Genomic DNA, 22772 nt, shown 5'->3' on the forward strand with positions numbered 1-22772 from the left:
CCCAGCGCTCCACCCAGCGCTCCCCTTGTGACCCAGCGCTCCCCTTGCGACTCAGCACTCCCCTTGTGACCCAGCGCTCCCCCCAGCGCTCCACCCAGCGCTCCCCTTGCGACCCAGTGCTCCCCCCAGCACTCCACCCAGCGCTCCCCTTGTGACCCAGCGTTCCCCTTGTGACCCAGCGCTCCCCTTGTGACCCAGCACTCCCCTTGCAACTCAGCACTCCCCTTGTGACCCAGCGCTCCCCCCAGCGCTCCACCCAGCGCTCCCCTTGCGACCCAGCACTCCCCTTGCAACTCAGCACTCCCCTTGTGACCCAGAGCTCCCCCAGCGCTCCCCTTGTGACCCAGCACTCCCCCCAGCGCTCCACCCAGCGCTCCCCTTGTGACCCAGCACTCCCCTTGCAACTCAGCACTCCCCTTGTGACCCAGAGCTCCCCCCAGCGCTCCCCTTGTGACCCAGCACTCCCCCCAGCGCTCCACCCAGCGCTCCCCTTGTGACCCAGCACTCCCCTTGTGACCCAGCACTCCCCCCAGCGCTCCCCTTGTGACCCAGCGCTCCCCTTGCGACTCAGCACTCCCCTTGTGACCCAGCGCTCCCCCCAGTGCTCCACCCAGCGCTCCCCTTGCGACCCAGTGCTCCCCCCAGCACTCCACCCAGCGCTCCCCTTGTGACCCAGCGCTCCCCTTGTGACCCAGCGCTCCCCTTGTGACCCAGCACTCCCCTTGTGACCCAGCACTCCCCTTGTGACCCAGCGCTCCACCCAGCGCTCCCCTTGCGACCCAGCACTCCCCTTGCAACTCAGCACTCCCCTTGTGACCCAGCACTCCCCCCAGTGCTCCCCTTGTGACCCAGTGCTCCCCTTGCGACTCAGCACTCCCCTTGTGACCCAGCGCTCCCCCAGTGCTCCACCCAGCGCTCCCCTTGTGACCCAGTGCTCCCCTTGCGACTCAGCACTCCCCTTGTGACCCAGCACTCCCCCCAGTGCTCCCCTTGTGACCCAGTGCTCCCCTTGCGACTCAGCACTCCCCTTGTGACCCAGCGCTCCCCCAGTGCTCCACCCAGCGCTCCCCTTGTGACCCAGCGTTCCCCTTGTGACCCAGCACTCCCCTTGCAACTCAGCACTCCCCTTGTGACCCAGCGCTCCCCCAGTGCTCCACCCAGCGCTCCCCTTGTGACCCAGTTTGAACTGTATATGAGCATGAGCATAGACCTGAGAACACACAAAAGCATGTTTTAAGCACTTTCTTTTTTCTTTTTTTTTTACCTTGTAACATAATCGTATATTGTATAGTTTGTATAGATAGACGTTGTGTTTTATGTTTACAAATCTACTACAGTTGAGGAGCTGGGAAAAACAAGCATCTCATGTTTTTCTGAATGTATGTACATTTAAAAAAGCTGTGACAATAAAATAATCTGAATCTGAATATAAATTTAATGAATAGAATAAATGTGAATAGAAAAGGGTCCTGGTGGAACGGCAGTGTGTTGTGTAGTCTCCCACCACTACGTCCTGGTCCACCCGGTGCCGGTTGGCACGGACCTCCTCCAGCTGCTTCTGAGCCTCCTCCAGGTCCCGCGACTTGTTCTCCATCTCCTGCCTCAGCTCCTGCTTCTCCCGCTGGGTCTTCAGGATGTACTCCTCCTGTTCCTCCTGGAGGGCCATCAGGGTCCTCATCTTCTCCTCCTCCTCCCCCAGCAACCTGGTCATACAGGGAAGGTGGAAAAGGGTGTCAAGTGAAAGTCTATTGTTTTTAGTTACCAATTACAATGTGTTTATCATCAAGGCATGGTTAACTTTGACTATACAGAATGTTATTAGTGTCTTTTTCACCTTCTTCCTCTTGAGAGGGAGAGTTTCTCTGTACTTCCCAGAGTTGCATTTGTGATGTCACTAATAGGTCAAACCTGTCATGGTCCAATATGTGGTAACTTGACACCTTTAGCTTCAGCGTAGAACACTGAGTAGGTATTGACATGTCTTGATATAATATTAACCTGCCGACTTGGAGTTCCTGGTAAATATCAATGGATGCTTGTTGCCAATTAGCATATTCATATAACCTTGCATCTCAATGAGAGTAAAGCTGTAGAGATTTTCAGTCGTTTATTGAACAATTTGGTGGAAAAAAATTTTATATTGTATTCAATATTGAACTTTTTTGAATGACAAAGCAACATTAAACTAATTTACTAGATTGAGGAATAACTGATTCATTCTCTCAACTACCAATTAATATCTGCTCAGAAATATCAGCAGTGGAAGGTGCTAATTTGGTAGAGCTATATGTCATGATGACACGTTTTTGACACTCAATTTTGAAGAACTACAACAATGGAGTATCCTGATCCATTTGTCTCTCTCAATCAGCTTCCACTCTCTCTCGCCGGATAACGGATTAACAAGAAGTAAAGCTCAGCCCTCCCCTCCTTGTGTGTGTTTGGTGGTGGATGCTACCACCTGCAGGCCCTGCCTTGTAGAAGTATGGTTGTTTACGCGCCTCTAGCTTTAGGATAGCTTCATGTTCCTGGTGGTGGATGCTAGCTGTTAATGTTACGCTAACATTAACAATACACTGGCATGTATCCATGTCCTGCACCAACAGCTCTATGGGCGGAACCCATTCCAAAAGAGTATGTTGGAATGATAGAGAGAGGTGCAGTGTAGTACTACCCTTAAGCCCGACGGGCCCTGTAGGCTACCGGGCCGAGATCAATTTCACGTCATAAATAGATCAAAACCCTCCGTATTAATGTTGCAGGGTTTTTTCAAATGTAGCCAAGAGTAAAGATCCTAACCCTATCAAAACAGCAGTCAAAGTGTATATTTTCAGCACTACATTTGTTTACCAATGATTTAATGATGTAATGATGTTTACCTGTTATGATGAATTGAAAATGGGGGACCCTGATGTAAACAAGACAAAAGTCTTTCTCTGGTCTGCATCCCCTTAACACTTTGAGTACCAGCCACGAGAAATCTCGTTAGTCTATGCCATGCGTTGAGTGCCAACCGACGAGAAATCTCGTTTTTAATCGTTATTTTTTTTCTTATTGATTTCCATACATTTTTCATCAATCTAGCCTCACGTTACCAGTGGGGATCTGTCTGAGCTCGAACAGGGAAAATACCGCCCCCTATCGTCTCTCCGGATGGTATTGCACCCCATTGGATTGGACTGAATGAAATGGATGGGAAAAAAAGAGTCCGGATTCCACATTTTACTTGTCAGGCATGTAATCCGAGCCGATCCCATTCATTGCCCACCATCAGAACAGCGTGGAATATGTCTTTCGACCACCCAGCGTTGGATCAATAAGCGCGATCGATATTTGGAATGGTGATCAGGAATTGGAATAATCTTTTTGGAGAACATCTGATCTGAGGTAAGGAATCTATTTTACCAGTCTTGGGATAATCAGAGCTATTTTCACCTATATATCAGCATGCCCCATATGTGTGTGTGTGGCTGTGAGTGTGTGTGTGCTGATCAGGAAATAAGATAATAGATTTTTCAGCCCGCTTCTATAGCGTGCATAAGTACACATATACTATCAATAATCTAGCATTTATTTGAAAATGATTCATAAATAGGCAGAAAAATTACAACGTGTTTTGTGTATTCCAGTAAAGCGTGATTCCTGCAAAATATGTATTTTTCTGAAAGTTAAAAAAAAACTAGCGTTTTTCAAAATAGTATAAAACGGAAATGAACCGATTAAAAAACAATCCGTTTTCGACAATGTTGACTGCAAACAAGTCATTGATAAGCGACGGGCGTATTAGACACATAGCCATAATTTAAGATATAGTTTATGCGTTCGCAAAATATGATCGCCCTCCATTGACTACAGCGTTGGCACTCAAGCGCCTATTTCTGGCACCCCCTGCTGGCACGGAAAGTGTTAACAATTGTGTGTATTGAGCTCTACTGCATTGTACCCATTCTGCAATCTGTTAATAAAATGTTCAATCAATCAATCTTTGTTTCTTTACCTTTCTGTGAACGTCTAGAAAAAAACTGCGTCTCATACTGATGAGAAATGGGGGAGTAACTGTACTTATAGTACAGTGCCTGGTGGTACTAAATCCAGATTGAACTCTGCCATTGGAAGGAGGATGGCCCGATCCATAGATGTATGACTTGGCCAGAAGGCTGAAGAACGGTGTCCCGCAAGGCTCCGTCCTTTCTCCAATGTTGTTTAACATCTACATTCATGACCTGCCATTAACAACATCTACTAAGTATGGCTATGCGGACGACTTGGCCATCATGCTTCGATGCCCAACATGGAAGGCGATGGAAGATGGCCTCAATCAAGATATGGACATTCTGGCAAACTACCTCCAGAAGTGGCATCTTCAGCTCAGCATGGGCAAAACAGTGTCTGCAGCTTACCACCTCTTTAATCGGGAAGCAAGGAGGCAACTGGATGTGCATGTGGGCAACCACCGCCTGGAGTTCCAGCAAGTCCCCAAGTACCTCGGCGTACACTTGGATCGGACACTCTCCTACAAGCAACACCTAGATGAAGTGAAGGCCAAAACCACAACAAGGGTCTCGGTCATACGCCGCCTAGCGGGTTCTACTTGGGGAGCTTCCCCCCAGACCCTGCACATATCCACGCAAGCCCTGGTCCTGCCCGTAGCAGAATACTGCGCCCCTGTCTGGAGCATAAGTCCCCACGTCAACAAGGTAGATACTGTCATCAACAGCGCCCTCCGGACAGTAACTGGTTGCCTGAAACCCACCCCTGTGTCCTACCTGCCAGTCCTAGCTGGAATCGCCCCAGCCAGTCTCCGACGTGATGCGGCTACCCTCACCCTGGCAAGAAAATCCCAGAAGTACGACTGGCACATCCTGCACAAAGCCACAACAACACCGGCACCACCAGGCAGGCTAAACTCTTGCCATCCCTACAACAAGGCAGCACAAGAAATGCTACAGTCTATAGCTGAGGACTTGTCCAGAGACGCCTGGCTGGCAGCATCCTGGAAACGATCATGGGAGTCGGCTGGGCCCTCCCGTATCCAGCGATACATCCAGGACCGAGGAGGTGGTGTAAAAGGAGACGATTTGCCATGCCATCTATGGACCTCGCTGAACCGTCTACGCACTGGAGTCGGGCGCTTAAAGTCTTCCATGAAGAAGTGGGGCCTCACGGACAGTGCGGCATGTGAGTGTGGCAAGCCTGAACAGACTGCCGAGCATATAATCACCAGCTGCCCCCTCTACAGCCCGCCCTCAGAAGCTGGTCTTTTCGACGTAGGACCAGAGACGAGGGCGTGGCTGCAGGACACGGAGTTGGCCATCTGATGATACACGAAAGAAGGTAATTTATAGGCCTGATATTCTATATTCTATATTCTATATTCATATTTAAAATTGCATGTGTCCGGATCCGGAAAAATTCAATACTGTATCTACAAAAAAACCTGTAAATCATCTGCCCTTTATTAATTTGCTTAGATTTCTTGTACACCTGACCTCAAGAAGGTGCTGAATGAGCTCAGTGGCAATTTCTCACGTCTGGTCAATGTTAGCATGGTGTTATTCAATGTAATTCTTTTTTAAAGAAAATAGATAATAATTGATATTCTCCTTTTGGTTTATTACAATTTACTCAAGCCTAGTAACAGACACAATATTTCTGCCACTGTGAATACATTCCCTGAGGTCCATAGAACATGCAAATGGACTTGTAGAAGTGGAGCAATCTTCCATTTACTTGGGTATGTACTTTTAGGCACATTTTCTGAAAAGGTGGCTAGGGCTTAAGAGGTTAGAAGAAAATCTTGAAAAAACCTTGAAAGTTGTTTGCAGATTTTGTGTGTTATCATTTCAGAGATTATTCTACTGGCAAGACTGAGACACACAGACAACTGATCTGACTGGTTGCAGCTCTCTACTACTTCCTCTGTTAACAACTCAACTTCCTCAGGAACATAACGCAACACAACCTTTGCGCTCAAGCATGAAACATATATTGATTGACAAACATGATACTCAAGCTATTCCTCCAAATATAGTGCTAACCTATAATTTATAACCTGCTATGCCAATAGATTTGAAGCTGAGGCACCCATTGGGGGTATAACACATGCACAAAGAAACCTTAACAGGTATTGTGGTGCCAAATTGAATAGGTAATATAGTGTTTTACTGCTTATATGTCATAACCAAATTTCATAACCAAATTTCATAACAGAATTTGACGGTCGTGACCTCTCTTCCATTTAGCGTCCTTGATTAGCTTACGCTTGTGAGCGTGTGTCAGTGGGCGGAGTAGTCTATTTATAGACAGGGTCAATTTTCAGAAAATCATAACCCTGAAGGCATTTCGTGTTTATTTTTGGTACACAACATTTCTAGGGGTATTAAGGGGTGCTGAATCCAAATCTGCTGTATACCAAGCTCAAAAATGTCAAATAAGGCCTCAAAATTGAAAAATCCAACATGGCCGCCAGCGCCAGGCTGAAATCTATTTAAGTGCATATCTTTTTTACTATAAACAAGGTAGAAACATCAATGAAATGTGTTTTTATATGTTTGCATACATGAGGAATTTAAAATCATATCCTGATTTTAGATCAGTTGTGAAAATGTTGCTTGAAACTCATATTTATAGCAGAAACGGTGGTCGTTATTGATGCATAACTCATCAACCAACTAAGAAAGAAAAGCAGGATGATCCCAGATTAATCAACATGCCATTTATGCAAATTAGATAGTCCTTAATATGCGTACAGTAGCTTAGGTACAGTAATTTATTGTCAGTCATCAATCGTATTCAGGCAGGTGTCGCAGGTGTCTTGCAGTTGCATGATTCATCCAATGCCACTTTTCCTGAATAGAATAGAATAGATTATAATATAATAAAATAAAAAGATTATTTTACCATATCAATATAAGTGAATGTTCAAGTTTCTTTATTAGTTGTCATACAGAATACAGAATACTTTGCATGAAATGTTTCTTTCTGTGTTGCTCCTGAGAGTGTGCTAGATAATAACAAGATAGTATAAAATAAGTATAAAATAGAAAGTCAAGAAGTCAAGTACGTAAACAAGTGTAAACAACAAAATTGTTCAGTGTATCTATATATACAGTATGTACAGCTGGTACAAAAATGGTGAGGTATAGCTTAGCTTGTGGTGCCACCTTGTAGTGGTGAGGTGCAATAAGGAATGAGAATGATGTGCAATTTCCTGTTTGTAAAGTGTGTCTAAAGTGTAAAGTGTGTCTAAAGTGGTAAAGTGGGTGGTACAGTGTGTTGTTTATTTAAGTGAGTGTATGTGCGGTGTGCGCTGTGGGTGTGTTGATGGTTTGCTTATTGTTCATTGTTCATTCATTGAGAATCCTGATGGCCTGGGGATAGAAGCTCCTTCTGAGTCTCTCTGTGCTTGCCATGAGACTCCGGTATCGCTTGCCAGACCGCAGCAGTTCAAAGAGGCAGTTGTTTGAGTGGCTGGAGTCTTTGATTATTCTCTTAGCCTTGCCCATGCACCGCTTGTTGTAAATGTCTTGGAGAGTGGGAAGCCCACCTTCAATTGTGCATTCGGCTGAACGGGCCACTCTCTGTAGTCTGCTACGGTCTTGTGCAGTGCTATTCCAAAACCAGGAGGTGATATTGCCAGTCAGAATGTTCTCTATTGTGCATGAGTAGAAGTTCTTGAGAATCTTCTGACTCACCTTGAACTTCCTTAAGCGCCTAAGGAAGTAGAGGCGTTGTCGTGCCTTCTTGATAACACTGTCAATGTGTGTGGTCCATGTCAAGTCCTCGGATATGTGGACTCCGAGGTACTTAAAACTGTTCACTCTCTCAACCGGTGCCCCGTCGATGCTGAGGGGGCTGTAGTCCCTGACCCCGACCTCCTAAAGTCCACAATCATCTCCTTTGTTTTGCTGACGTTCAGGGAGAGGCTGTTCTCTTGACACCATCCCGCTATAACCTTAACCTCTTCCAGGTAGGCCCTCTCGTCGTTTGCAGAGTTCAGGCCCACCACTACTGTGTGGTCAGCAAATTTGATGATTGTGTTGTTGTTCCGCTGTGCCACACAGTCATGTGTGTACAGGGAGTGGAGGAGGGGACTCAGGACACAGCCCTGGGGGGGCCCTATGTTGAGAGTGATGGATGAGGAGGTGCAGTTGCCTGCTCTCACCACCTGGGGTCTGCCCATCAGGAAGTCCAAGACCCACTGGCAGAGGTCATAGTTCAAGCCCAGGTCCCTGAGCTTGGCTATGAGTTTGGAGGGGACTATGGTATTGAATGCTGAGCTGTAGTCGATGAATAGCATTCTCACATAGTTCCCCTGCCTCTTGTCCAGGTGTGATGCTGCTGTGTGCAGCACATGGGCTATGGCGTCCTCCGTGGACCTGTTGGGGCGGTATGCAAATTGCAGGGGATCCAGGTTGATGGGGAGGGAGGAACAGATGTAGCCCTTCACTAGCTTCTCAAAGCACTTCATGGCTATGGAGGTGAGAGCTACAGGGCGGTAGTCGTTGAGGCAAGCAGGCTTGGATTTTTTGGGTACAGGGATAGTGGTGGACTTCTTCAGACAGGTGGGGATGACAGCCTGTTCTAAGGACAGGTTAAATATGTCAGTGAATACCGGGGCCAGTTGATCGGCACAGACTTTTAGGACGCGCCCGGGGATACCGTCCGGTCCTGCTGCCTTCCTGATATTCACTTTCTTAAACGTCCTCCTCACCTCATGTTCTGTTATCCTGAACACTGAGTCTCCATCAGCAGTGCCCCTCCCCCCCCCCTCCATTGCAGTGGTTTGTAGGCTGGTGCTGTTATTCCCAGCCTCAAACCTCGCATAGAAGGTATTGAGATCATTTGCCAGTTGGATGTCACTGTTCAGTTTGAGGGAGGTGCCTTTGTAATCTGTCATCGTTCTGAGGCCCTGCCACATAGCTCTAGAGTCAGCCTGTTCATATTGAAGTTCAATTTTATCCCTGTAGCGCCTTTTTGCTTCTATTACTATCCTCCTAACATTGTATCTCGCCACCTTGTGGTCATTCATGTTGCCTGTCACAAGCCTGGCGTTGTATGCTGAGGTGCGCGCCTTCAAAACCGCCCGCTCCGCTCCCCGTGCCGCTCACATGCCCTGGTACACCCACATGAAGTGAACTGCCTGCATGCTTTAGGCATGGGTGGCAGAGAGAGTAGCCATGGCACTAGCTGTCCTTCCTTGTGTATACACCCCATTTCATCAACAGGAGGAAGATCAGGGTGTGGCAGGTGAGCTTGGTTCCAGATGCTTGCTTGATAGTGTGAGCGCATGATGTGGAACTTCACTGCATCTGAGGTTGGTGGCAGAGTCTCTTGTGGACGGCCTTTGCAGAATAACTTGACTCTTGCTTTGTTGCACGTATCCACCTCAGGCGCACCATAGATCTTGCAGATGAATCTCTCTGTTGATGTCACAAGATCTTCTGTGAAAGGGCCCTTCCCTAGGCCAGCAAGATCAGTGTGATGGTGCTCGAACACCTGCCAGGCTGTTTTCTTTCCGTGACCACTGAACTGGGACACACTGTCACATCCGGTGAGGGCATGGAAGGCAAGGATTGTGTCCAGTTGATCATCAGATAGTAGCTTTCTAATGTCATGTACTGGAAAATATTTTGGATCCTTCGATGTCCCAGCATTCATGTAGAGATGCGTACATCGGATTCTGTCATAGTGAGCCAAGAGTAGAAGCAGCACATCTGTGTCACACGCTGACACAACGATTGTTTCCACTGGAGCCTGGATGAGAGAATCAGATGTGTATCAGCTTCCTCATGGTCAGCACTCAGAGAGGAGACTTCAAGATCTGGATCTGTTGACTTGACAGTTGTCGCTTCAGTAAACCTCCCTGATACTACAACCACAGGTTCATCATCCGGGCTGTGTTCTATCAGGTGGTTTGAGAGTAGTTGAGCGATATCTGATTTGTTGTCTTCAAGGGCCATGAAGCTCGACCAATCGGCAGGAAGTGGAACAGACTTGTTTTTGATTTCACAACGTACTGGTCTGTGGCGCTGTTTGCGTTTCACCCTTGTGCCTGTTTTGATGGATTGGTCATGGTATCTGTCAAAGACGACATCTACCCTCTGGTATTTTGCTCCCATCTTCAACACAGTGTCAGTGAACTTGTTGGCATAGTCACCATATGTTGTAGTGTCAGGTGGCTTTCCGAGTGCCATTACCAGAGCTTGGCCATCAATGACCAGGCAGCTGGGTCCCTGAAGGGTAAGATCTGCAGGGGTTTTAACTTGTTTCGTCAGTATATTTGCGAACACAGACTTGTTGGTGGAATGTAGACTCCCGTTAGTTGTGGCCAGAGATGGCGGGATGGGCATGAGCTCATGCTGGAGGATATTGTCAAGGTCTACCTTACGACCTGCTCTGTAAGCTGTGATGAGCCTTTGTAGAATCTGCCTGTCCACTTTGATGGTGTTTTGCTTGTTCTTAAGTTGCACAACTTCATATAAAGAGGCAAATGTCTTGGCTTTGTTCTTTCGAATTGGTGATTTCAGGTTCAGGTGCTGGTCACTATCTGGAGGTTCACACATACGTTCAGTTCAGTTCAGTTCAGAGTTTTTATTTGCCACATGGAATAATACAATCATAGTTTCTTCATTAAAAAATCATAAATAGCCATTCCATGGACAAAAGGAGCAGGAAGAAGAATAAATCTTATAATTACCTGCCCACAAACATGTTCAGTTGTGCCTATCCAAGGTGTTCTGCGCCAAGTATGGATTCTTGAATCTCCGGTGTGACTACGTCCTTGTTGATGTATGTAAGAAAACTTACAAAAGCACATTTAATTCAGGTTTGTACCTTGTGTAGTCACACTTAACTCATTAAGCCCCACCATTTATTTTTTGAAAATTCGCCTAAAAGAGCATGCTTACATTAAAATGCTTATATATCCAGATTTATAAGAGCTACTTGCATAAACTTGGTACCTGAAGAAAGCTAAGACTTGGGGGATTCTAATGTTGGTGTCCAACATTGTACAGTTATTACCAAATTGCTGTAGTATTCCTGCAAACACTGAAGAAATGTTTTTTTTTTTATCCTCGCCTATACAAAGATTACAGTTGGACAGTCAAAAACACCCTGTTACTCATGGTTGCACCCCAGCTATATTCCTACTTTCTTCCTCCATAGGTGCAGATGTTCTGTGCAAAGTTTCATGTCAGTAGAATAAAAGATTTGGGTTTAGCACCTGTTTTTGTGGAGAGAGGGCCTGGTGCTGGCGGCTATGTTGGATTTCTCAATTTTGAGGCCTTATTTGACATTTTTGAGCTTGGTATACAGCAAATTTGGATTCAGCACCCCTTAATATCCCTAGAAATGTTGTGTACCAAAAATAAACACGAAATGCCTTCAGCACTTTATACAAGCACATTTTCTGAAATTCTGCCTAGTCTATTATGGGACATGTGTTGGAACACGCCCTACCCAGCCTGAGTGTAGCGGAAGGTCTCCTCATCCAGCCTGGCTTTGATCTCCTGTTGTAGAGCCTCCTCCAGACTCTTCTGCATCTCCTCCAGCTCTTGGATCCTCTTCCTCTGCCTCTCAGTCTCCTCCACCTTCAGAACCATCTCTGCCTGCATGTTGACCCGTGCCTTGAAACACACAGTGGAAACGGTAGAATGTATCAGAACACCATCTCACCCACCTCTCGTCTACAAAACGTGAGCTCATCTTGCTATAATTTGCACCTTTATTCTCTGTAAATACTACAATGGAATTATGCCTACTTTAACATTTTACTAACCACAATCCTCTCACCTCCTCCCCTCTGCCCCCCCCCCTCTCCTTTGCCTCCTCACTTCCTCTCCTCATTTACACCCACCCACTTCTCTCACCATCCTTCACCCCTCTCACCAGCCAGAGCACCTCCTCTCTTCCAACAGGAAACCACAACCCACCCACCCACCCTCCCCCATCATCCCTCACCTCCTCAGCCTCATGGAGCTGGATCTCCAGGACCCGCTGGAGCTGCTCGTGCTGCTGGCGTCTCCTCTGCTCGTCCTGCTCCAGCAGGGCCTGGGCCTGTTTCTGCGCCTCCCTCAGAAGCTCCAGCTCTGCCAGCTTACGCTCCCGCTCCTCCTGCAAGGCGCGCAGCCTCTGTAGCTCCTCCTCCTTGGCCTTCTGCCTCTTGTCCCGCTGCTCCCGCTGCTCGCGTCGCTTCACCTTCAGGTCCTTGTGAAGCGACATCTTCCCTTCCACATGGAGCCTGATGGCCGTCTGAATGGCTGTGGATGGGCGAGGGAGGGGATGGTTGAGTAATGTCCCATTGACCGTATTCACAGGGTGGCAATTTTGCTCTTGTGTCATGCTCAGGCTGGGATTTCTTTCTACCCTGTTCCCACCTGGGAACTCCCAACCTGAGCATGACATCACAATCGGAATCAGAATCAGAAAAGTCTTTATTGCCAAGTAAGCTTGCACATACAAGGAATTTTTCTTGGTAATTTGGTGCATCAACATTAACAGACGATATCAGTAGAATATATAACAGAGCTGTGCAATTGTGCAAAAAATATGCTTACAGTTTTATATGTGCAAATATAATAGAGCAGGAAGGGTGTGTTAATGATATCTAACACATTGTGACATATGGCTTCCAGTCAAGTCCTGCATCAACTTTAAGATCCTCCTCATCACCTACAAATGCCTTCACTCCCTGACCTCCTCCATCCCTACATCCCACCCCGGAGGCTGCGGTCCTCTGATTCCGGTCTCCTCTCCATCCCTACCACCAACCTGTGTACTGTCGGTCCCAGAGCCTTCTCTGTTGCCGCACCCACCCTCTGAAACTCCCTCCCTCCAAACATCCGCAATGCTACATCCCTGGACTCATTCAAATCTCAACTCAAATCTCACCTCTTCACCAAATGTATCGATGACTCTGCCTGACTTCCCTCTTTTTACCTAATTGTTCCTCTGATCTCCTCCCCCTTAGTCCCCCCCCCTAACTCTGTTAAGCGTCTTGGGTTTCCTGAAAGATGCTATATAAATTTAAGAAATTATTATTATTATTATTATTATTATAAGAGCAAAATGGCCGCTGTTTGAATATGGTCCATGGCTTAGTTTAAATATTTAACAACAGCAACAACAACAACAACAACAACAACAACAACAACAACAACAACAACAACAACAACAACAACAACAACAAAGATAGATTCTTATGAGATAATATGAGATACACATCTGACATACAGGATAATCAAAATCAATGTGAATGTTCAACTTGTGATTGATCACCAGAGAGTGAAAAGTGACCCCACTGACCTGCAGTCCATTCCTGTCTCTGTTTGGTGTCAGAGGCACTCATCTCATAAGTCTTCGAGAGGGTTTTCAGACAGAACATGCATCTCTTCCCATCTCGGTCTGGCACCACCTGTCCAAGACAGGACTTAAATCAAATCAAATCAAATCAAATTAATTTGTAAGGCCCGACAACACACGTTAATGTCCCCATGGGCCGGACACGTCTTACTTATTTTCACTATAAATATGTAACATTCCTCTATCATTATTGAATGCCTTGTATATATCAAGATGTAATATACACAGTAACAAGCAAATGCTATTTGTTATGATAGAAATGAATGCCCCTTTCACGAATGGCACTTTTCAAAACTCTAATCTTTCGGACAAAAAAAAACCTTATTGGTAAAAACGTATTCAGACCAGATGTTTCTTCTCAGTGCCCTGGTCCAGTGTGAAATCATGATTATTAAACAAAAGTGGCCAAGTAATCAACATCCTACTGAGTGCTTAATTTTCACAAGGGTTTATTCATTAGTACTAATTTGATTATTAATTATCCCATTAAGTTCTAAAACGCCCGCTAAAAATGCATTATAGCCTGCATATACACACAAATGTGTTTCCCGGTTTCAATGGGTTATTAAAAACATAAGTAAAGAAAATCCGCTCTGACAAACCTTTTCTTTTAGTAGAAATCATGGCAACCTTTTGTCCCATATACTGTACTATTCTAAACCATACTCAAGATATATAATGACCCCCCCCCCCCCCCCTCCCATTAGTGATTTCAACTGATTTGCATTTCACTCGCTATTTTTTCTTTCTCTGTTTTTTAACTAAGCAACTGGGATGACGTTCTGATTTCAACAGCTTGGGGGAGCAGTTCTTGTCACTGTACACTGTTCTGTACACTGTGTTCTGTACAGGATGAGCTAGTGGCCTCTCTCTCAGTAGCTTTCGTGACTGTACCTCCACACAGCAGTTCCCGTCGAGAGCTATGTTGCCCTGGCAGTCTTTGCGGTCTTCTCCGGTGTAGAAGGACAGGTTGCTGGGCCGCAGGGTGAACCAACGTTCCTTCCAGTTTCTCCTCAGCTGGCCTTTTTTCCACAGATATCCCTGGAGAGACCCCAGTCAACACATACAATCCTCAACATGAAACGAGTCTATGAGAAAAGCTAATCGATTGGCACCACTTTGTAAGGATTCTTACCTCTTTGAGGACGTCACCAACTATCTCCCTGTATACTTCCTCTACGGCCATGCTGATTATATCCTTATCGGTGCCTCTCGTCATCCTCCCAGAGTTCATCATCTCCAGAAAAGCCCAGACAGTGAAGCCATTCTGCTGGACTGTAGCATTTTGTGAGATGAAGTCCTCTAATTCGACACAGTTGAGTTCAATACTCATGACCATGCACATCTTCTTCAGCAAGTACTCCACCTTAACACAAAGAATAACCAACGGTCTTGAGCACAGGAATGAAGACATACAGCTAAGAACAAGGGGAACCCATTGCCTTTGACTTTGAAATCTCTTGGGCCCAGACGTTCAAAACGTTTAATCCCTAGCTGATTGGATCAGATTTGTATTTTGGGTAGTTGAAAACCAAAAAACAGGATTAGGATCACTTTTATATCCGATCAGATCAGGAAATGAAATCCAAGCTTTAATCTGGATCAAATCTTCAAAACTGGTAGTTCAAACCAACACCACAGGATTGGGATGAGTTTGATCCCAAAAAAAATGGATTATCTTGATCCCACCAGAGGGGTGGATTTCCAGTGGATTACCAGAGCAAAATGTACGATACAATTTATTTAAAAATATGTTTCAATATAAATAAGATGGCAACGTTTGTTAACTGAAATAATACACAATGTTTACCTTCATGGCAAATCAATATACAATTACATATTTTGGTCACATTTGTGGTGGCCTATTTTGTTTTCAACCAAATGTTGATGACATAAATGTTTATGCTCATAAAAGTATCACAACAAAGATTGTCAATCACAAATGTAATTTAGATATGGAGATTTCACTTTTGATGCACATTCTCCATTGATTTTCTCAATCGCTGCCGTATGTGGTAGCTGTCGCCTATTGTTGTAAAATCCAAAACATATATATCATGATTAACTAATGTGTAGAAATATTTGGGCCTCAAAACAATAATTCATAGAGTTGTGTGTGTGTGGTTACATAGACTGATTGTGCAAATGCCCTCCTGGGGTGACAATGGCATAGTGGCAGCTGGGGTAAGACTACTTCCCTTTAGGGGGTAGATCAAAACCAAAGACAAAAGGTCACGTAGACATGTTATCTAGCTGGAGTTTCCTGTCACACACACACACACACATACAGACAGACACACACACATACTCACACACACACATTTTCGAATACACATCCACACACACACACTCACACACACAGAGACACACACACACACACTCACACACATTCACACACACACACACACACACACACACACACACACCCAGAAGATCTCCAAACAAGCTAACTATTTCCTGGTATATTGTTAAAATAGTAATTTGAATCTTGAATTAAGTCATTAAAGTAAGTTAAAATATAATTAGGTTTGGTCATAAATGTCTACAATTAGTTAATGTGTCTGTGCTATTTTCATTTATGTTCAAGATGATTAATTGATTGTTCTATGTATTGAAATGTATTCTATTAAGCTAAATGATTAGATTTGTTAGATATATGTTCTGAGAAATATATCTGTGTTTAGGTAATCAATATATCTTGAGGTACATCAAAGTACTAACAAGTCAAGTAATGTGTTTAAGTAAAAGATATAAGGAAATGAAAATGATGCAATGTTTATATTGTTGACTGTAAGGACAAAGTCTTTTTGCAGTAACTGTGAAGAGGGTTTGGCCTATAAGCCAAACCCCTATTTTTCAAATACAAGCTTAGCTGGCTTGTGATTGGAGCAATTAATGTGATGATGTCATCAACTCCGAGACACGGCCTTGGGCTATAAGAATGGGTGTGTGATGGTGGGAGAGGAACTCAGGAACAACCAAAGGACTCGGAACCAAACCAAACCCACACAGGACAGGACCTCACCTACCATCTCACCCACCATCAACACCAAGGAAGCAGGCAGCAGAAGACAAAGGACTTTTTGGAGGGAAAACAGACTGCTTTGTTTTGTCAGCCAAGACAACACAAAGACCAGCAACAATTTATCAATTATCATTCTTTATACTGTAATATTAGTCTGGTTGTTATCAAGACGGCATAGTGTCTTTGATTAACAACCATAGCATCTTCTTAATGTAATTTGTATACACTCTTAAACTTTGATTAAACAACTGTTATACTATTTTCCTCCTAATTCCTTCTGCCTTTCGGCCTGCTCAGTCAGTTGAAGAGAAGTGATCCCAGCTTTAAGGTTTAAATCACAACGCAGAAAGAAGCAGCAAACAGGTTCTGATCAGAGCAGAACCGAAACAGCTTGGGAATCCACTTCACTATGCCACGTGTCAGAACACCTGGCACCTCTGCGCGGTTGTGAAAAACACACTACAGGAAACCAGAAGACATTGCAAGCTATGAAACAAACCCACTGTGCTGCAGCACGAAAACATCATGGTGCTCCATAAAGGGGAAACACTGCCTCAGGCTATATACCTGATACGCAACCCTGTTTATAAACCACTGTAAGGTACTATAGGTGAGGGCCAGTATCCTAGGAGCCTACCTCATCAGGGTCCATAATCAAGGGGTACTTGTCCTCAGACAGAAAGTTGAAGAGACACCAGAGACGGAAAGCATCCTTCCCCGGCAGTACCGTCAGGCTGCTCCTGTCTGGACGGTAGTTTTTCTTTGTCGTAAGAGTCCAGCACAGCTCATCTACGTCTTCTTTCTGAAAACAGCCCTCTTTAACCTGTGAATACAACACTGACGGTGTTGATTTTATATTTTTTGCAGTTGGAACAAAATGTTGATGGATACGTAATGTGTGTCAACTCAAATGGACTTTATTTACAGTATATAGCACTTTAAATACAAGACAGGTTTGTTCCAAAGTGCTTTACAAAACTCTCTCTCACTCACTCACTCACTCACTCACTCACTCACTCACTCACTCACTCACTCACTCACTCACTCACTCACTCACTCACTCACTCACTCACTCACTCACTCACTCACTCTCACACACACACACACACACACACACACACACACACACACACACAGACAGACACACACACACACACACACACACACACACACACACACACACGTGGAAGCAAAAACTAGGTCAGACACTGTTAAAGGCAAACTTAACAAAGAATTCATACATGTTTACGGTCTAAAGACGTTATATTGGTGCACATGAAGAACTCTCTCCCAAAAACTAGAGAGCTAAGTATTAAGTTAAATTGTGAAGTCATCGGGTGTTTCCCTTTAAAGGCTAACAAGTGAAAATATGTTTGAAGCTATATTACCTTATCCAGGATATATTTGTTGAGGTAAGGCATGTAGCCTTGGCTGGAGACTGGCCCGTCATCATCGTCCCTGAAGTGCTCTTCTAAAGCCACAGGGTCATGAGGGATACACAGGACTGTGCACAGGTTATGGGACAGCACCTGTAAAAATACAAACCGCATGTCTGAAACAGGAAAGTGTAAAGCATTGAAGGTGGTGGCAGTGTGGCACAGTGTTAAGTGAATATATAAAGAACTGAAAAAATAAAAAATAAAATTGAGAAATACTTTTAATTAATCTACGTCATTAGGGAACTGAAAGGCTGAATAACTAATGTTTTATTTTCCTAGGAAGAATAGTTATTTTGAGAATTCTGTCAGTATACTAAAATGAAAATATAGGAGTAAAATATAGAACCAACTGTTCTTATTAGACTGTATATAAATTAATACATCAAGCGAAATACTGATTGTACTTAAACTAATACATCCAGCGAGATACTAACTATGTACATAAACTAATACATCCAGCGACATACTGACTGTACATAAACTAATATATCCAGTGAGATACTGACTGTACATAAACTAATATATCCAGCAAGATCCTGACTGTACATAAACGAATATATCCAGCAAGATACTGACTGTACATAAACTGTACATAAACTAATAATGTAATAACTAAAAATGTAATAATAGGGGATAAAAGTAACCTAAATAATTATAGATCAATCTCCAAGCTATCCTGTCCTCCAAAATTCCTGGAGTCATTAGTAAACAACCAATTTAAATAATTGATCACAAAGCACTCTATATTAAGCCCACACCAATCTGGTTTTAGAGAAAAACACATAGGAAAGCATTGAGGCCCTGTTTGTAGATTTGTCGAAGGCGTTTTATACTAATACAAAGATTACAGAGTGTTGGCTTTGATACAGGTGCTTGCAGTTGGTTTCAAAACTATTTATCTGAAAGATTTCAGTGTGTGAAAATGGGAAATGCCCAATCAGAGCTTCTACCCATCACAAAAGGTGTTCCACACAGGGATCAATCCTGGGCCCTGTCTTATTTACCATTTACATGAATAATATTGTCTCATCTCTGAGCAGCTGTCAAAGCCACCTTTACACGGATGAATGACATGGTTCTCTATAATGCTGATTCTGTGCAACTGGCCTCTAAATATTTACAACTCTCCTGCACTTATTAGTCTAAAATTGGTGCTTAATGCCAGTAAAACTAAATTCATGTTGTTTTCCAAAGCCAAGAATATTGTTTATAGTGACTTACATATATCTACTCTGAACGGTTCTGATATAGAGAGTTTCATAATATAAATACCTTGGTATATTCGGATTGATTTAAATATAATGTGGGCGTTCTCGCCAGTAAATTTGTTGAACCAGTGTTCATATCTGTTTTGGATTACGGAGATGTGATTTATAGACATGCAGCAGCTTCCACTCTTAAGCCCTTAGACTCTGTTTACCATTCAGCCATTAGATGTATCAACGGTTATGGTACTCACCATTGTATTCTATATAATAAGGTTGGGTGGGCCTCTCGGACAGAGAGATGTAAGTTGCATTGGAATGTTTTTCTTTATAAAACCATAATTAGAGACTGTCCAAATTATATTACTTCTTTATTGGAATGGACCAGTGGACCCTGTCATACATGATCCAGTTTTTGGCTTACACTTAGAGTGCCTAGAGTTTGTACTGAACTTGGTAGATCTGCTTTTGGCTTCTCTGCTCATGGAATACCCTGCAGTAAACTCTAAAAGTAGATACTCTATTGTCTATGGGTTGGTTTAGAACCTTAATGACCAATCAGGTCATCACAATATGTAATTGTTTTTAAATTATTACCTCTGTTTTTATTTTTTACCATTTACATTTATTTATAATTTTTTTAATGTATTTTAAAATGTGCTCTTAATTATTCTGATTGTCTGATGTCTTTATATTTATGAACACACTATGACTTGTGAATGTAACATCTCGACGACACTGTAAATGAGTTTAACTACTCAGTGTATTTATCGAGTATAAAGATTGAATAATATATCCAGCAAGATACTGACTGTATATAGACTAATATACTGTATCCATCAAAGATTTTATTCAATAATAACCTGCTTTGCCCTCTTTACTTCCACTACTACCAATTTCTTTTTTTTTTACCGAAAACAGACACCCTACCGTTATCTAACACATTATATCCGTCAGTCACCCTCCATGTTTTGAAACATGACCACATCCTGTCATGTGTCTCCTGTACTCTGCAACGTCTTACAACCTCAATGCTACTGCATGAAACGTGCGTGCCACTTTGGATTGTGTGTGAGAAGACAGCATGGTGTCTGGGCTAGCCAGTGTTCCACAGCCTGCCTGTGTGAGGGGGTTATCAGCCCAGTCATGAGGTTCTGTTGTCAGCCAGCGGCACTGCATGGCTGGGATTTGGAAGAGGCTGGCATGGCATCTGAACCAGACCCATATAAGGTGACGTAATGGTGAAATCAACAACAAAAATATGAAAAAGTATTATGGTGTTTCCAAAAAGGTATTGTTGGGGAAAATGTGTATACGAGGGTGGAGGTAGGAAAGGGGTTAGTCTTGACTAGTTTAATATAGGTCAACTAGCAGGGCTCAAAGACACTAGGGCGACAGTCTGGCTGATCTTAAATCTTCAATCTTCAATCTTAAAACAGCCTCAAGATAGCAGATGGACATTTCAGTACATCATATCGTGTGTTCTAATCTTGTGTCTTTTCTCTCTTACAGACATACACAGCACACACACAGACACAGCACACACACACAGACACACACAGTCGCACAGACATACACACCGACACACACACACATTCCCTGTGTCACAATACACACATACAATACACACACGTCTGTACACAGACGCACACACACACAGACACACACACACATACACACACACACACACAAACACACATATCTCACTCTCTCTTCATGTTCTTAATGTTTTACATCATATCGTGTGTGGATATCATATCTTGCTTATCTCTCCTCATGTTCTCTCTCTCTCCAATGTTAAATCTACGTATCATCTTAATGTACGTCATGTCAGATCTGACATGACGTACATTAAGATGATACGTAGATTTAACATTGGAGAGAGAGAGAACATGAGGAGAGATAAGCAAGATATGATATCCACACACGATATGATGTAAAACATTAAGAACATGAAGAGAGAGTGAGATATGTGTGTTTGTGTGTGTGTGTGTGTATGTGTGTGTGTGTCTGTGTGTGTGTGCGTCTGTGTACAGACGTGTGTGTATTGTATGTGTGTATTGTGACACAGGGAATGTGTGTGTGTGTCGGTGTGTATGTCTGTGCGACTGTGTGTGTCTGTGTGTGTGTGCTGTGTCTGTGTGTGTGCTGTGTATGTCTGTAAGAGAGAAAAGACACAAGATTAGAACACACGATATGATGTACTGAAATGTCCATCTGCTATCTTGAGGCTGTTTTAAGATTGAAGATTGAAGATTTAAGATCAGCCAGACTGTCGCCCTAGTGTCTTTGAGCCCTGCTAGTTGACCTATATTAAACTAGTCAAGACTAACCCCTTTCCTACCTCCACCCTCGTATACACATTTTCCCCAACAGTATGATGGTATTTCTATGATTTTTTGGTCCCAACCATCATTGTAGTGACCAATGAAAATATGGAAATACCATCGGTATCACAGTTTAAATTGGATTATACCATTGTATTATTCAAGTACAGAACAAAACTGGTATCATGGCGATACATGACTTTTACCCATGGCAGTACCATGGCAAATTGTTTATAAAATAGGCGCTTCAATGGTAAAACTGAAATCAGATTCAAACTAACGTTACCATGTTTTGTTTTTTGTACGGGTATAGTGGTTTTATTCATGCCAGTACTGACAAGAGCGTATGCGAGGACCATAGACGTCCAACAATCAACAACATGTTTCTTTTGTACAGGCCTTTTCTGTCACAATGCTGTTGAGATCTACATGACCTCATGTGGTGGACATACTCCTCTTCTTCGGTCAGGGTCCAGTGCCTGAGTACCCATTGCACTGCAAGTTGTTACATCACGGCCCAGTCTAGGCACAGCTGGGAGGCGAGGGCTTCCATTCATAATACAGACTGAGGGCAAACTGTTACTCTTGCTGCCAGACAGAGGTGCTTATTGTGTGTGCCCTCTGTCAGTATCGAGAGCATTAGTCCACATAGGAAATACACTACGACAAAACCTGAAATACTGTGGCCGTCAGCAAATTCCTCCTTAAAGAGAATGCGTTATAAAAAAAGAATTTCCTGTCACAGAAGAAATACATATTAGATAAGATAATAAATTATATCACACTCAGGACATCTACAATTTCCTGAAAGATAATATAAAATGTAATGGATGCAAACTAACCAACTCTTTTCCTCAGTAACATTTCCTTGTTGTGCACTTTGTACAGTTTGACCTCCACATCACGCCACTGGGTTTGGAAATGAGGCTGTGTCAGTGTGGTAGTAGTGTTTGGTTAATGGGATAAAGAAATCCAAATTAGTTCCACAGGTCTCCTCCTCCAGTCAGAATATCCTCCACTCACCTTGAGCTGAGACTTGGACACCTTCCCACTCTTCTCCAGGTCCAAGGCTGTGAACCCGTACCAAATGGACTTGAGTAGTTCTGCTCGCAGGTCCATGTCTACAGCAGCATACCTTTCTGCTTCTCTCCCTTCAACGTGTGTTTTTCTTTGTCCCCTCTCTCCTCTTGATACGTGTCTCTTGTGTGACAGGCAGCTGCCACCACCCACACCCTGTATGCTGCTGTCAGAAAGGGACCCTGTGTTTGGTTTGCCTAGTTTCAGCGCCATCTACTGGTAGGGCAATGCAGGTTTAAGGTGACAGAATGACAGCAGAAAACATGAGAAGTTCTCAGACTGAGGTTCTGGGACCCCCAGGCCAGGGGTCATTGAAAAGGCCAGACAAAGACCC

At 43.8% G+C, this 22772-nt stretch overlaps 1 protein-coding gene across 2 annotated transcripts in view; it reads right to left on the bottom strand.

Moving 5' to 3' along the window:
* LOC311244433 (differentially expressed in FDCP 6 homolog) overlaps window positions 1-22548 on the bottom strand; it is a 45266-nt gene extending 22718 nt beyond the window's left edge. Inside the window, exons 1-9 of one of the 2 annotated variants that reach the window (XM_084333933.1) lie at window positions 22385-22548; window positions 17779-17919; window positions 17028-17213; window positions 14501-14731; window positions 14260-14406; window positions 13309-13417; window positions 11965-12263; window positions 11464-11630; window positions 1505-1703 (exon numbers count right to left, since the gene is read on the bottom strand). In XM_084333933.1, the coding sequence (XP_084190059.1) occupies window positions 1505-1703; window positions 11464-11630; window positions 11965-12263; window positions 13309-13417; window positions 14260-14406; window positions 14501-14731; window positions 17028-17213; window positions 17779-17919; window positions 22385-22480 (1575 nt within the window). In that variant the 5' untranslated portion in view covers window positions 22481-22548. Of the gene's footprint in view, window positions 1-1504; window positions 1704-11463; window positions 11631-11964; window positions 12264-13308; window positions 13433-14259; window positions 14407-14500; window positions 14732-17027; window positions 17214-17778; window positions 17920-22384 lie in introns of both variants that reach the window. The other variant, XM_084333932.1, reaches the window with a different exon arrangement.
* Between the last annotated feature and the right edge of the window lie 224 nt (window positions 22549-22772).

Source organism: Notolepis coatsorum, assembly GCF_963971535.1.
Source record: "Notolepis coatsorum genome assembly, chromosome: 17".
NCBI classification, from domain to species: Eukaryota; Metazoa; Chordata; class Actinopteri; order Aulopiformes; family Paralepididae; genus Notolepis; species Notolepis coatsorum.